The sequence below is a fragment of the Fistularia commersonii genome, chromosome 7 (genome assembly GCF_037954325.1).
Source record: "Fistularia commersonii isolate RoL2024-O1a breed Wild chromosome 7, RoL_Fcom_v1.0, whole genome shotgun sequence".
Taxonomy (NCBI): domain Eukaryota; kingdom Metazoa; phylum Chordata; class Actinopteri; order Syngnathiformes; family Fistulariidae; genus Fistularia; species Fistularia commersonii.
Window position 1 is genome coordinate 7740491 of NC_141290.1, and position 16260 is coordinate 7756750.

The 16260-nt window shown below is 45.3% G+C and overlaps 1 protein-coding gene across 1 annotated transcript; it reads left to right on the forward strand.

Annotated features, from left to right (window-relative positions):
* Nucleotides 1-443: 443 nt before the first annotated feature.
* Nucleotides 444-11285, forward strand: cnot4a (CCR4-NOT transcription complex, subunit 4a). The gene is made up of 13 exons (XM_086149493.1): nucleotides 444-668; nucleotides 3310-3515; nucleotides 3780-3977; nucleotides 4209-4295; nucleotides 4569-4670; nucleotides 4858-4983; nucleotides 5075-5199; nucleotides 5323-5529; nucleotides 5617-5674; nucleotides 5787-6042; nucleotides 6665-7171; nucleotides 7349-7573; nucleotides 8920-11285. The coding sequence occupies exons 2-13, from the start codon at nucleotides 3342-3344 to the stop codon at nucleotides 9249-9251; spliced, it is 2397 nt and encodes a 798-aa protein (XP_086005619.1). The 5' UTR covers nucleotides 444-668; nucleotides 3310-3341; the 3' UTR covers nucleotides 9252-11285.
* The last annotated feature ends 4975 nt before the right edge of the window (nucleotides 11286-16260 follow it).

Consider the following 16260-nt stretch of genomic DNA (forward strand, 5'->3'; position numbering starts at 1 on the left):
TCTCACGCATAAATAGCTGAACTGTTAAATGAATATGGTATTGTCGGAAAAAAATGAATATCCCTCTATGTAGTGTAGAGTCCATTTACAATTACAACCTAAAGATAAGTAGATCATTTCTGACCTTACACACTGATGAGCAGTATCTGTGCACATTCCTCTGCATGAGATAACACCCATGATCATAATAATGTATGTAAAATGCACACATCAGACAACATAAATGCACTTCGTTTACCATTCACCTTCCGATAAACAGTTGAGGACGAGTAGGTAAAATGCGCGTTTATATCGAGCACATGTGTAAGTGACGGCTCTTTTTTATTTTACAAACTGGGTTTCGTCTGGAATCGTAGAAAACTCCAACTCCCAGAAGGCACTCGTTCTTCTGCGCAGACTCAGTTGCGATGAGAACTTGCCCTACTCCCTCCTCCCTATTTTAAAGCTAGCTAAGATGGTGGTTTGAGCGTAAATTGTCTCCACAGTATCAAGAAAGGAAAGGGGCAAAACACCTTCATAGCCTTCCAGTTGTAACAGAACATCACACCTACGATTATCTAAAGTGACCGCTTATTGAATTTTTGACATTTCAGATACATTCGTTCGCAGTCCCCGCCCAGTTTGGTGTGACTCTCTTGGAGTGGAATCCTAAGCTAAATACGGCCAGGGTAAGTAACGATAACGTAAGCCAAGTGGCTAGCTTGGCTAGCTAGCCTTTACCCTTTTTCAATAAATAAAGGGCTCCTGTGTCCTTTGTGGCTCAATAGACTGACTGTGAGGGGCCATCCAGCGTGGGGGGTTACTGTCTATGTCCTCTTATTATTCAGGAAGCGGTGTCAGTGGGTTTCAGTGCGAGCAACTCGCCCTCAGTCAGCATTAGCTTGTGTAGGCCGCATCGTAAGCTTTGCTCCAAAAATCCCGTACATTTCGGCCGTAGCATGCTAACCACCGCGGCGCCAGGCTCCCCATCCAGCAAGCTGTCATTTGGCGTGGGGGAGAAAACCCGACGTTGTCCGCTGCGTTTTATGACGCGGTCGGCGGCTACATCGCCCTGTTATCCGTCCACATGCTTTTATTTGTTTTAACAACGCTTCCATTTCATAATGCACATAGACCGGCTTCTTTTACCCATTTCGCGGCTAATGTTAGCCGAGGCTAACGGCAGTCAAATAACATTGTCATAATGAAGCATTACGACCCAGAAAGCAGCCGCTGAAGTTAACACACCCGCTCATTTGTTCCTGCGCTAGTTATTTAATTTCTAAACAGTCGGTGTTTATATTTGAGCGGGCTCCTGAAGCTGAGCTATCCTTGCTCGATGAAATGTACTATGTAGGTACTACCGAGCATTCTGGCATTTTCCTCACATCGTTTTATCAGCTTCTACACGATCAGCATCTTTCAATTTGGGTTTGTCACCGAGTTCTCTTCCTGGTAGCAGTGTTGTCACATATAAATGGATACTCTTGTAAAACTGTCAACAGTGCATACTCTTTTGCCAATTCACTGGCTAATCCTGATAGTACTCATCGCTTTGTTTTGCTTGTCCTGAATAATTTCATTACAAGAACATAATGTTGAGTCCTTGCTGAATCTGTTGGACCAGCAGCACCAACACACAACTCTGACAAGCTGGCAGTTATATATACTGCTTCTGGTTTCTAGAGAGCAGGAGAGAGGTGTTTCCAACATTTCACCAAACCTAACCCACATGAATGTGATGCACAAATAGAGGATTTGTTGCGCGGCTATTGTATTATTCAGCAATGGTTTTCATCTCGCTGTTGCAGGGCTGCTGTATCATTCTGCTTTGTTTTTGATCCCACTGTGGTTGATACACTGGCAAGTTAGGTGCAACGCCGTAGCATTGGATCCTATCGTAACTTTGATGCCGACCCGGCAAAGAAGTTGCAACGTCCACTAACTCTTGTGGAACAGATGCTACTATCTAGAGCCAGTTATCGCAGATTCAGAACACACAGCTGACCGATGCAGTCTTCAGATGAAACTCCAACTGAGATCATTCCAGCCTTTTTTAGCAGGGCTTTTTTGTTTACAGGTCTTTTTAATCCCAGCAATTGCTCATAAGGATATATAGAGATATTCCATGTATCCTCAAAGAAGAGCTGAACATGTGAATGGCAAAACAGCCCATGTCGTCGAATTTCTCGTCGCCGATTTGTATCAAACCTGGGCTGAACAACATGCCTGAACAATCCTTTTGCAACCATGGCTCCAAATGATGGCATATTTTTGATATAGTGGACACTGTTTGTTTTTTGTTATTGTTTGGTTTTTTATTTTGAATAATTCTTCTTCACTGGAAAAAGGAAGCATGTTTTTACAGATGTTTTTAATATGCAAATATGTTCTACATCTGGAGAATATGTGCTCTGACAAAGTGTAATGCTGTAGCATCGCAAGGTGTCATTTAGAAACATATGTCATATAACCACAACATCTGTGACTTATTTCAGTAATATTTGAATTTATTTATCAAGCTCTGAGAGGTGCATCTGGTATTGGATACGCACACATAATAACAAATAGGTCCGAAAAAGTCAGCAATCTCAACAGCACAATGAACTTTGAATCCCACAAGCGTAAAGATGACCTGACAACATGGAAAAAAGATTTAAGTGAAAAGCTGAGCTTCACAACTTTCATGTTTGAAGAGTGCATACTAGTGCTCTTCAATTCAACATTGAACAAGTCACCATTTCTCCCTAACCCTCTCTCTCTCTCTTTATGACAAACCTGCAGTGAAGTGTAGAGCATCTTGAGCTGTTGTGTTTTATAATGGATGGAGTGATTATGGGTGATTTCTGAGAATTAGTAGCGATCAGTGTTTCCTTTGATAATTCACAAGTTTATTGAGATTGCCCCCCAAAAAGGAGGTGCTTAGCTTCTGTAGATTAGGGGTGTAGCGCTACCGCTTGATATCGAATTCACAGTTTTTATTGAAGCTATTTTAGCTTGTTGACATTAATGTCATCAGTGTGCTAATTCAGTCTGAAAAATGCTTTGCAGGGAAAGCACACATCGGCCGACAGACATCAGTGCGGTACTATGGATGTTAAATTACTGCAGCAGTTATGTGGTTGTATTTCATCAGACTAGGGAAAAAAAGACCAATGAAACATATAAGCACTTGGCATTATATATCAGCCAGTTGCTTGCCTGCTCTCTGAAAATACAAATGTTACACAAGGAAACCCTATTTTTCAACCCCAGTGTTTTTTGTTGGCCTGGCATGATGACTTCATATGCACACCTAACACATCTTTTGAATTCTGTGTTTTGTTACAGCTTTAAGTACTCAACACTAATTACGCCGTAGGATGTCCCACAGCCCTGACATGAAGGACGATCCCATGGAGTGCCCGTTGTGCATGGAGCCACTGGAGATCGACGACGTCAACTTCTTCCCTTGCACCTGCGGCTACCAGATCTGCCGCTTTTGTTGGCATCGCATTCGCACAGATGAGAACGGCCTTTGTCCAGCCTGTAGAAAGGTGAGGGAGCGAGCTGGGGAGCAGAGAACGGTCCGGTCAGGAAGGAAGATTTGACCGAAATGTTGGTTGGCCGGTCATTGTAGAATATCAATTCATCATTGGTAGTGTCCCAGCAATACTGATGCTTTCATACGTACCTTTTGCTTTAGCAAGCAATGCCCACGTTATCCCAGATCTGATAGGGAAAAAGTCACAGTGTGGACATTAGTAGATTTTTAATGTTGGAATATCTTGTTTTGAAACCCAATCATTTCCGCTCTCCAGCCGTATCCAGAGGACCCTGCTGTGTACAAGCCTCTGTCACAGGAGGAGATCCAAAGGATAAAGAATGAAAAGAAGCAGAAACAAAATGAAAAGAAGCAGAAGGTGACAGAGAACCGCAAGCATCTGGCTAGTGTTAGAGTGGTCCAGAGAAATCTGGTGTTTGTGGTGGGACTCTCACAGCGACTTGCTGATCCAGAAGTGAGTACAGTCACCATGAACATGAACTTCCGCTGCAGGTGAAATCAGTGTTAAAAGTGAAGTGCTGTTTGAACTTGAGTCCGATGTGGTTCTTGCTCGAGTCAAACCCGAGGTTATTTATTTTTTTCATTTCCAGGAAGGGATTATTTAAATGTGTGTTTGCAGCCTCCCACGCAAGCCTCCGGTGGTGCCGACAGCATGCTCAACTTTGTCTTCTCATTGTGCCCACAGGTCCTAAAACGACCAGAGTATTTTGGGAGATTTGGTAAAATCCATAAAGTGGTCATCAACAATAGCACATCTTATGCAGGTTCACAGGTGATTACAGTATTCGTGTTTTAAACACATCTTTCATCTTTCAAAAAGAAAAAAAATTATCGAAACATGCTATTTATAGCTTTACAGATATTTTTGACTGGAACCCCACTGTCTGTGTGTTTAAAACCCTTATAGCAAAAAATATATTTGAATATTTGGTTCAGCGTCATACTAAGTGACATGAGAAACCAGATTTGATGATGAATCAACTGTAAACACATCCAGTGGATTTATTCCATATGAATGTTTATTCAATTTGTCACGGTTCTTCAGGGGCCCAGTGCAAGTGCATATGTCACTTACATCCGCTCTGAAGATGCTCTCAGAGCTATACAGTGCGTGAACAACGTGGTAGTGGATGGCAGAACCCTTAAGGTGAGAAACAAATCGCTTTGAATCGATTCTCCATGGAATTATGCTCGTTTTCATTCAAGGCATTCAATAACCTCTCTCGTGCCTTGTAAACCAATAGCTGCAAATAGTCATGTTGGCTTTTATTCAAATACAACTTTGTGTTAGTTTTTGAATTAACTCTCTGACTGTCCCTGTGTTATGATCGCAGGCTTCCTTAGGTACAACAAAGTACTGCAGTTACTTCCTCAAAAGTATGCAGTGTCCTAAACCCGATTGTATGTATCTACATGAGCTGGGGGACGAAGCAGCGAGCTTTACTAAAGAGGAAATGCAGGTAACAATTGTTTGTCCTTTTCTGTGTTGCACACCTTGACTGATCTTGAAAAAAAACAAAACAAATGAACTCTTTTCTTGTTTATTTTCAGGCAGGGAAACATCAAGAATATGAGCAGAAACTCCTGCAAGACCTGTATAAAATTAACCCTAGCTTTCTACAACCTCCAACATGTGGTACAGAGAAGTCAAAGAATAAATTGAGCTTAACACAGAGGTCAGTTTTTTTTTGTGTGTACGACTGATCCATCTGCACTTTTTTGTTTTTTATTTTGTTTTTGGGTATGCCCACAGTACAATGTTTACTTTTTGTTCACGGTGAATTCTTCTGTTGTGATAGAACCAATAACAGCAATGGCAAAGACGGGTGGCCGTCACTGTCGGGGCATAGCAAACTGGCTAACGGGCTTTCAGAGGACCGCAAGTCTCCTCCGCTGCTAGACTATCTAGACCAAGAAGTTATAACTTCAGATGGGCTCGACTCAGAGCTGGGTCCTGGCCAGCACACCGCCCTGTCACCCTTCCCCTCGAACTGTGACAGCAACAGGTAACACACGCACACTGAGACAGGGCCTACATTAGTACATGTCAATACGGGGGAGCTTATTTTGTGGGCCAAATGTTTCCCCCACAGTCCCTGTGACAAGCCTCCGGAGTCAATCGGTATGGTGAACGGAGAAACTTTACAACAGGTAACAGTTGTCTCGTCGTGCAGTTACATGTTAATGAAAGTAAAAACATTTTGGAGACCAATTTTTTTTTTCTTTTTTTTTTTAATTATAATTTTTAAAATTTTCTCCCCAGATAACCACAAGTGACTCCCCCTCCCCTCCCCCGGGTTTAACCAAGCCCAGCCTCGTGGTGCCCATCAGCGTGTCAGACCTCACAGCCCGTTCACCCTTCGAGGGTGCGGCGGCAGAGTCTCAGTCCCTCTTTTCAGACAACAGCAACTTCAGACATCCTAACCCGCTCCCCGCCGGCCTGCCCCCGTTCCCCAGCTCTCCTCGCGGCAGTTCAGACTGGCCCATGACCCCTGAACCTCAGAGCCTTTTCACATCAGGTAATTGACGCTGTTTCCGAGACGGTTCGTTAGTTTGACCCTGTCGAATCACGGATTTAAATCGGGGAACAAGAAGAAGCTCTGTTGTGATTTTATCAGTCTGACTTTGTGTTTGCTTCTGTGAACAAGAGACACAATATTTACGGTATACTGAAGCCTCTTTAAGGTGATCGCCACAAAAGGCTATGAATATTCAGCTGATGGAGAGTGTTTGGAGGAAGATGTTTGAGCCAAAAGTGTTTTTGAAATCCACGATATAATCTAGGAAATGGAAAAAAAGTAAAACGTATGCACACAGATGTGTGGAAGTGCACTTGCACTGAAATCATAACCTGAAGGAATAACAGAATGTAGATCATTTGAATAAAACATGCCTTAGATGAGGCCCGGTGATTTTCCTCCTTTTTCCACAGAATAAGGCAGAAGTAATGGTCATAACTCGATAACCAAGATCAAATTTGAGCATCGCAATTTGTTTGTTTTGTTTTCTTCAAACACTGCTTCCCCTTACTCCATTTCCTTTTGGATTTGCAAGAATAGTGAGGGGAATATTGGAATTAAAGAAGTCCTCTGAGCAAGAAAAGGATTCCAGTAGCTTGATATGACTTTCCTTTCTTCACAGACACAATACCAGTGTCTTCCTCCACAGACTGGCAGGCGGCCTTCGGCTTCGGCTCATCCAGCAAACAGCAGGATGATGACTTGGGCTTCGATCCTTTCGACGTCACCCGCAAAGCCTTGGCTGATCTAATAGAAAAGGAGTTGTCAGTGCAGGATCAGAGCCCCTCCTCGCCAGGCCCTCTGCCGCAGGGAAACAATCACGGTCCGGGTCTCCAACCCCCTAACTCGAACCCCGGCACCTCGCACCACTTCCCCGGCGGCCTGTCACGCCTTTCCCAGCTCCAACACAGGGCAATCTACAGCTCCTTCAGTTTCCCCGGCGGTCAGAGCGGTCCGGCCGGTCAGCAGCAGCAGCAGCCGCCTGCCAGACACCCCTGGATGGGCATCCCCACGCGGAATAACCTCACACACTTGAACCACTCAGCCAGTGCTGCCTCACACAACAATTTCCTGGACCTGAATTTGATCCCTCAGCACAACACGGGGCTAGGAGGGATCCCCATCTCAGGTATGGGGCACGCCTTTGTTTGCAGCGGCATGAATTGGTCAGGAGGGTAATGTTAATGATGTCACGGGACGAGGAGCTGAGCACTTGTTGAGGTCTTTGTGAGCGCTGTCGGTCTCCTCGGACAAACCGGAGTTCTGGTCGTCACTCAATTGAAAGCTGACTGTTTCTTTCTTGCAGAAAACAGTGGTTCTATAGATGGTCTAAATGTGAAAGAGTGGCAAGATGGTCTCAGAGCTCTCCTGCCCAACATTAATATCAACTTCGGGGGCCTTCCCAACTCCTCCTCTTCTTCATCGTCCTCATCCTCAAACAGTGTTAATCACATTGTTGGGCCAGCGGGCATGTCACACAGTCTAAATTGGGACAGCACAGCGAGCTGGATGGACCCTGCTATCATCACAGGTAGTTTGCTCCGACTCACACCTCAACAGAACGGGCATCTGACATCGATTGATTGTTTCGTTTTGTGTAAAAGCACAAACTAAAATCAAAAGGGCTGCAAAAAATAAGCCCCTTTTCCGTGCTTCTCGGAGCCATGCCATGAAATAGCACCGCTTCCGTTCATTTGATTTATTTGTTTTTCTTGATCATAACCAAATAGTAAAATAGTAAAAGAAGTTAAATCTCTATCTAAAAAAACGTCAGGTCTTTTATGAATCTATGCTTTGTGATGTCTGTTGGATTCAGTTGTTTTCATGTTTCAGCTCGTCCGTCTTTCCGTTCCATTTTCATAGATAGATGCCCCTCAGAAAGAATTTTTCTCAATCTTTGCATGAAAAACCACTTAAGGATCAGCAGAATGTGCCTGTCATAGATCGTAGTCAGCATTCAGTATCTCCAAAACCCTGAATATTTACACAGTGAGGCCAACCTACTCATTATCCGGCATCATTTATCATCTATCACTACGGAACGTTAACATCAAGTGTGACCATACTTCATATTTGTACTGACTTTGTTCGATCTCACTCACGAGATTTGTGATTTTAGAAATGAGCCCCGAGGCTTCAGTTGAGCCAAACTGAGAGGGAGTGTGCATTGAGTGGAGCTTGCACTCCTCAGAGGGGAAGAACGTAGAGCTGCGTTCCTTTTTTCCATCTACTGGACGTCCACCTGGACCGAGTCCGTCCTCTGTCCTCCGGCAGTTCAGCCCCGTGCTCACTGATTATACTGATCCTGTGTCTCGCCGGCTGAGTGTAGCACAGTCCTGTGTACTCGGGAGACGCAATAATAAAGCGGTACTTATTGCTAGTTGGATTAAATTTAACCGAACCAACATACGTATGATTTGTTATGTAAAGAGAGCAATGTGGAGGCCATTTTTGCTAAAAGTTTGCGCTCCATCACATACTTCTGGTTCTGAAATGTCTTCACCTAGAAGTCCTCCGACTCCGACTCCGACAAGCACAGTCACCTACGGAAATCGGGGTGAATATTCCAGGTTTCAACCCTTGACAATCATCTCTGTCAAACTGATTTTTGGTGACTGCGTGTCACAGTTTGCTGTGACCGCTCGGCCAATGGCGGCTCTGCAATCGTCGAATCTGGGATTGGCTAAAAACCTATGGTTTACAACCTTACTTAGTTAGTCACAGCCCATGATAAGTTCAACCTTAACTGAATGAGCTCCGATATACTCATTCAGCACATTCACTGAAGTGCATTGTGTATAAATTTGAATGTGCCCTTTCCTTATCTTTCGTTGTCACTCATTCCTTGACCTGTATTTGCCACCGAACTTCCTTCAGGCATCCCTGCCTCAACAGGCAACAGTTTAGACTGTCTCCAGGACGACAACCCGCCACACTGGCTCAAGTCCCTGCAGGCGCTTACAGAGATGGACGGTCCGGCGAGTTCAGTTGTACCCACTCCCCAGCCCCTCCACAGTGGCCTCCTCGACGCCCACCTTCCCCTCCATCACAGAGCCGCCGCCAGCGGCTGGGCTCCCTACCTGCCCCCGGCCACAGCCAACCCGGCCAGCCAGTTCCACTCTCCTCCCCCAGGCTTCCAGACCGCCTTCAGACCCCCAGGACAGCCCAACACAGAGCTGCTACAGAGTGCCGCTGTGGACCGCCACTGAATAGAGACTACAGCAGAAAACCCATCCATTTACCCACAACCACTTTATACCCACTCATCCTGTACCCCTGTCCTCTCCTGCTCCGACGCGATATACACCAATCTGCAGAGTATGAAAAATGATAAAGTAACAAATATGCTTTCTTCTTATTCTCTTTCTTCTTTTTTGTCTTTTTCAAAGGCCAATTTGTTTTCGTTTCGTGGCACACGACTCATCAGCACCCTCTGTCCGCTACCGTCACTGCTCCTTAGGCCTAGTGCAGGTGTGACCCGGAGACGTTTGGAGATTTAATCACCTAGCTCCCCGTCAAGGGAAGGCACGAGAAACCGTTCGGCACTGAGCGTTCGCTCCAAAATCAGGTGACGAAACAATTTAGCCGAAGTGAGGTCTTTTTTTAAAAAAACGATAAGCACCGACAATAGATGTTTGAAAGCTGAAGCCACGGTTAGTTTTTTGTTTTTTTTCTCCCCCCCCCAAGAATAAAGCAAGCGAATTAATCTGCTTGTGAAGCTTAGCCCCAAAGATCCTCGTCCTCCCGCTTGAACGGGAGACACTCGGATGGCCCCCCGGATTAGACGCGAGGCCAGGTGAGGCAGGGGCTCCTACTTTTCGTTGTGAATGGTTTTCAGAGAAGCTGAGATATATTGAGAAAATGAATGCAGATGACACGGGGGGGGGGTGTGGGGGTCTAGGGCGCAGGCTATGCATGGTCTCCCTTGTTAGGCAGCGACACAAATGGCCCGCCTGAGAGGCCGCCCGGCCCACGTTCCCTTTAGTGGAGGGCTCCCCCTGGCCCCCTCCTGCTGGAGGGAAAATTTTCACAGAACCTCTGTATCAGAGGATGGAGCACTGCCTAACACAGGGAGCCAGGGCTGCGGGAGGTCCGGCACTCGTCCTGAGTACTAGGGTTAGTCTCTTACTCACAGTGCCACTGTGTGGTACCTACAGTTGCTAGCCCTAACATGGACAGCCACCGAGTAGACAGAGGAATGACGGATGAGGACATGTCATAAATACTAACAAGGGTGGCAAAGGGGTCAAATGGGTCCATTTGTTGAGCCGTCAGGGCTTAAACGAGGCCTTAAATAGAATGACGAGAGAAAGGAGCTGGGATGAGTTGGGGGGGGTCTACTGTCACTCAGGGCTGGGCGATATCAATATATGTCGAGTATCTGAATTGTCACATATTTGTCTCATGGTACATAACTCCACCGTCTGCAGCCAGACATTTCCTGCTAAGATGTTTTCTCACTTTAATTGGTACTTTAGTTAAAAAGAAAAATCATGTCTTCCTCACCATTTCGGCACTTGCGATAATTGGTAACGATGTCACTTTTTAAACACAGTAACAAAGAATTGACCTGAAAATCACGGAGAGGTGATCTGAGAAAACGGCTGTTAATTACCAGCCTAACGGTTTGGGTTTTTTGATCGGGGTCTTTCACAAGCGTCAAAGTAAGAGTGGAGTTTAACTACTTTTCCCAAACGCAGCTGCAACGTTCCTTAAACCAGACTTTCCGAAGCTGAATGGATATCACCGCATATATCGATATTGAGAGAAACTCTTTGAGAACGCTCTGTTCCACGCCGCCCGGCCCTGATGTCAACGATTGCTTCCAATATGCAATATTGTATGTGAATTTGGCAAATGTAAGTGACTTTGTCTCCGGGAAAGGTGCCGCAATACGACGAGTACTGTAGTAGTGATTCAATGAGCTCTCGGCCCGCAGGACTGGAAACCGACCTCCGACCATCGCCTTTTTCTTTCTTTAAGTCTTAATTTCTTATCCATGTTTGCTCTGTCTCTTTCTCTCTTACCCCTCTGCCCCGCTGTTCCCCTTTTAAAACAGTATTCACAAAATGAACAAACTCGTCCAGGAGAAGAAAAAAATAAAACCAACAGTCATGCCATGGGTTTTAACATGTTGCGAGGGAAAAAATGCGAAACAAATTGAGGCGCTTAAAGGAAGTGAACTGTCCTCTGCAGGTCTGGAAAAAAATGAACCTTAAATAAAACTGAAACCTCAGACCTGGTGTTTGTCTGCTATTGTATTTATGTGTGTGCACTTTTGCACTATATTTAAATTTCCATGAAATATTCACCACCGTGCTGAACCCAATGACGGTTATTATGAATCTCTGTGTTATTCTAGCGTGTTCCACTGGGTGGCGATCACCCATTTAAAGCAGGAAGACTCTGGAGGTCTGACTTAGTCGCAGGTAAGCGTTGCTCAAATTGATATTCCTGCAGTAAGGTATTTTGTAAGTCTTGAAGAGGAACTTGTTTGGATGGCTTGTGTGTGAAATCGAATGTGTTGAAGAGTGAGATGCGCTCCTTGCGGCTGCACACTTATAGACATTGCGGCAGATTTTTATTTGCTGTGCTGAATGACTTCTGACAGCAGGGGGAAGGGGAGGAGCGGGGTTTAAACTCAAAGGCTCTCTTACTCCCCCCCCCCCCCCCCCCCTCTCTCTTCCTAAGCATTATATCACAAATGCATGGTTTGGAATGTCATTTATGGAGGTCCTTGCCGGGAAGACGACCTCGGACATCAACCCGACCGGAGCCGGCCTCTGCTGGACGCCGGCCCACGTGCAGCTCGGCCAACAAGCCGCGCCCCAGGTCAGCCTCCAGGTGCCGAGGTTGGTGAGTGTTCAAATGCAGGCCAGCAGGCAGCAGATTGTGAGGCTGTGACAATGAGTCAGCAGCAATACAGACGCAGGAAAGCTTTGTTGAAGCTCCCCACACTGACACACACACACACACACATACATACATGCACCCTGCATAATAGAGGCATTGCTGTGATGATGCATGCCTGAGGTGTTGAAGAATCCACTCTTATTTAGTGAAGCTATAGAAAACCGGTTTGCTGCAGGATTGAATCACTGAAGGGAAAGTGGAGCACACTTTTCCGAAAAGCATGTGGAGTGGAATTCCTGAAATCTCCGTGACAGTGTCGGTATCCACTGTGATTAGTTTGGAGATCCAAACTGATTAAGGATCATTACACATGGGGAGTCTGGACAAAACGAAATATCCGGAAAAGTGTCTCGATATATTTGAATACACTTCTAGCAGAAAATATTTTATTTTTTGACAAAATTGTATAATGTTCCTAAAACTGACCACAGAACATCCATCACCTCACTGTGCTTTGAATTCCGTGCTTGCAATTCTACATAAGGCATTTTTCATGAGTCAGGTGTTTCATGGGGAGAGGCAACATCCTGATCACTGCAGGAGTCCCGGAGCAAATCTCGTTTTTCCTCAAGGGCAGCAGATTTGGGTTTACGTGGAAAAGCACAGTCGCTGCCACAGCAATATCAGGAAAACAGCATCTCCGCCGAAGAGACGGGTCATGAGAGGACAACCGCACAACGTCACGTAGCTGAAAAATGACGATGGAGCAAAATTCAAGCTGCTGTCGGTTTGAACGCTACCTGAATCTTCTAGGAAATCACCCAGAAAACCTGCCAGCTTATGTATTTTATTCTCAGACTGAGTTCGATCCCCCACAGTTTCCTTGCTGTATGTATTGTAGAGGCAGTGATTCAATTTTACATGGAATCTCAGCACTTCAGGTGACAGGCGCCTGAGCCAGTCATGGCACTGCAAGCCATGCCGAGGCCAAGGGAGATGGATGATCTTCCCATGATGAGTGTTTTGGTCAACCACATGTCCCTAACTCTAACTTAGGCAAGCACAACCAGAACTCACCTAAAATGAGTTGCTCAGGAGGAATCCCTATCAGATGTTTGATTTATCTGAACTGACTCCTCTTTGACTGCAGCTTCAAGGTGTACCTGTCCGCAGCTTCAGGAAACCTCCAAGCCAGTCATGCACAAAAGGCCTCTTTCTTTAGTTTGATAGATTCCTCACTGCTGACAAGTTCTCGGGTTGCAACCGTGGCAATCACCAATAACTTTCTGACGAACTAATTCCACAACTGCGGCCTTGGTTTCTCCATCTCTGGCCATCCCTGGGATGAGGGAAACCAAACGATCCCAGGTCTCTCAAACTAGCACTTGCCACCTTAACCCAAGTCACCCCGAGTTAGTGATCATTAGACAGCTCTGCCCTCTACACCGGAGTGAGTGCTTGTGGCTGAGATGACAATGAAGATGATAGTCTATCTTTGGCCCAAGGTGTTCTTGTACCATGTGCACTCATGGGCAGCCTTATGCACAGATGTGCAATGACAAAACACCATTCCAGTTCAGGTTAGACAGGTAGCCCTTCCCAGTCAACCCCCTCCAGCTTTCTTTCTTGTTGCCCCGAAAACGTAGAAATGTCTCAGCAAAACTATATGGCCTCCAGCTGGTGCGCTACCCATGAGACCTCCCAGTGACTCCCAAGACGGCTGGATAGTCCAACAGAGTGTTAGATACACAAATACAGCCAACTTACCCTGTGATTCCTGGAACTTAGTTGTTAGGGATATCGGCCCATGGTATGTACAAGGTAAAGGTCCAGAATCAGGGTGACTAAGAAGTACGCCAATAATGAACAACCCTCCTGGAGCCAGGCCTATCTGTCTGCTTTGCCAGCCTGACCTAAACAATCCTTATGGAGTTCACTGTCTTCAGGGAGAGACGTCGGGACATGATACTTTATATTTTAGGGAGCAGATAGAGGTAGGAACCTGAGCACCCTGAGTTGGCCCATGGCATGGAAATTTGGCTTGTGGAACATGGACTGTAACCTCTCTGGCAAGGAAAAAGGTAGTAGTGCCGGTTTGAGAGGTGGAGCAGCACCAGAAATAACTGGACTCTCCTCCAAACTTATCAGTGGTTCTAGGACAAAAGGGGTTTAATGGTTATAAAAAGGGTAAGCTTTGAATTGCTGTTGGACCACAGCGGAAGGCATGAATTGGCATCGATTTTGTAGTTATTCCAAAATGTACGATGTTCTGGTCCTGGGCATGAATTTAAACTGCAACCGCCGGCTGCAGAGTGGTAGAACTTAATCTTAGCAAGGGCCCTTGGCTAAGGAAATGTCCCTATGACAGACAGTGGTCTTCCTGCATGTCTATATTGTACATCCAGTGGCACCGAGTCACCTCGCCAACACATTGTATAGGAGAGGGAAACCCTGATTCCAAACCTCCGGCTAACTGCCTGGTAGCTCATCCTTCTTCAGGGTCAGGATAAGAGAAGGCAAATCTGCATGACCGCTCAACACCTAAATCATCTGTTTGCTGATAAGACATGCAAGTGTCCTACCCAGAGACACCTGACAACCACACTAGCGCATACCCCTCACCTCTGCGGCAGTGGAGAAGTGACGACGGGAGCATGCAGAGGATGCTGCCGGAAGCTCCTATTCATGACTCTGCACATAGGTGACTGCTCACCGGGGTAGATATGGGGTCTGTGTCCTCCTATGGAGATCTATTTCCTATTCAACTTACAAAGACTCCAGGAAAGGACAAAGGGCTCTGTTACAGTAATTCCTCTTTGCGGTGGACTGCGCTGGCAGCTACCACCTTTGGAGCTTCTCTGGTTCATACAGACGCTTTTGGCTGACTATAAGCCTGGGGTTGACTGAGACAATGTTCCACCCACAGCCTACATGTTGGTCCTTGGGTTTGACAAGAGTAACCACTCTTTGAGATCTCATTCACAAGGGGAGTTAGCATGAGCGTACTGTCACGGGCACCTTAGATGAGAACCAGTGCTCCTTTGGTGTAAAGGACTCAGTTGGGGTGTTGAAAAACACCAAATGATATGTTTTGTTAATGCTCTCAGTTTTTCATTCCACAAGAAGTTGTAAAGTTTCAAAGGGAAAACAAGAATTACTTTTGATTTGAATTTATTGAAAATATAAATTTGATTTTTAGCTAAACTTTCAAAACGTTTACAGCCTACACAAGAGCACAGTAATGTTGTTGTGGTTGTTGTTGTAACCCTAACCCTAAAATAACTTATAAATAAAATCTATATTTATTATGCCCATGTTTGGACAACACACAGTGTAAATATTAATATTTGGTTTAGTGACAAGTAAATAATGTTTTTTCTTTCCAATTAGCTAATTTTGTTTGTCTTGCTTTTTAAAAAAAAAATTGAATGAAAACATGTATTTGCATATTTTATTTTCAATTTATTCGTTTCTCAAATAAAGTGGCAATAAATGTTCCAAATACCTGGAATTGCAAAAAAAAAAAAAAAAAAAAATCTCAAAGAAAGATACTGCCCCTTCAGATGCAAAGATTTCCTTTCTAATGGGCTTACTGATAGGAGGAGCAGCATGGTGGACACCACCGCTGTGGGAAAATACATGGCTCAGGACTTCACTCGGGAGATGGAGAACGTCTTTGAGCAGCTCTTCAGGAAGTTGGACGAATTAGCAGCAAGGGACAAACCTCATTATGTAGACACTAATCACCCCCACAATTGGCTTGGCCAGTCGTTTGAGAGAGAGACAATCAATCACAAATTCATCTACTCAAGGTTTTTCCTTGCAGTTGTCAAAACAAACGGATTGAAGAGGTCCCACCTCAGCAGCTTCTGCGCCCGCAGTGACCTCTGGTTGGCTGGTGGATGCGAGACAACAAGCAAACACAGCGCTCTGGTCGTGTGTGTTTCAGAAGCCCCGATGCACGTGTTGATTTCTTCTCCTGGATATGTATCCCCTGCGCGGTGATGTAAGGGAAACTGGAACGTGACGCTATCAATTTCATTGATACTCGGTTTTAAATCTTCCCCTCGCAGACAAGCAAGCTGACACAGCACATGGACCCGGAGGAGCATGTAAAGTGAGATTTGTCTGAGGCCACGGGGGCATTCTTGCCCCTGATGCTGCCGTTACAGATGGATGGATCTGAAAATAACGCCGCTTATTGCGGATGGCGTGGTCGTAATTAATTTTAAAATCGGGCTCGGAAATGTCACCGATTGTTATTAGCGGTATTGTAGCGGTAGCTCCGAGTGACCGCTCGTGGACTCTCTCAACTTTGATTGAAAAATGCCAAGTAATTTACCCCTTCTGATGTTCTGAACCCGA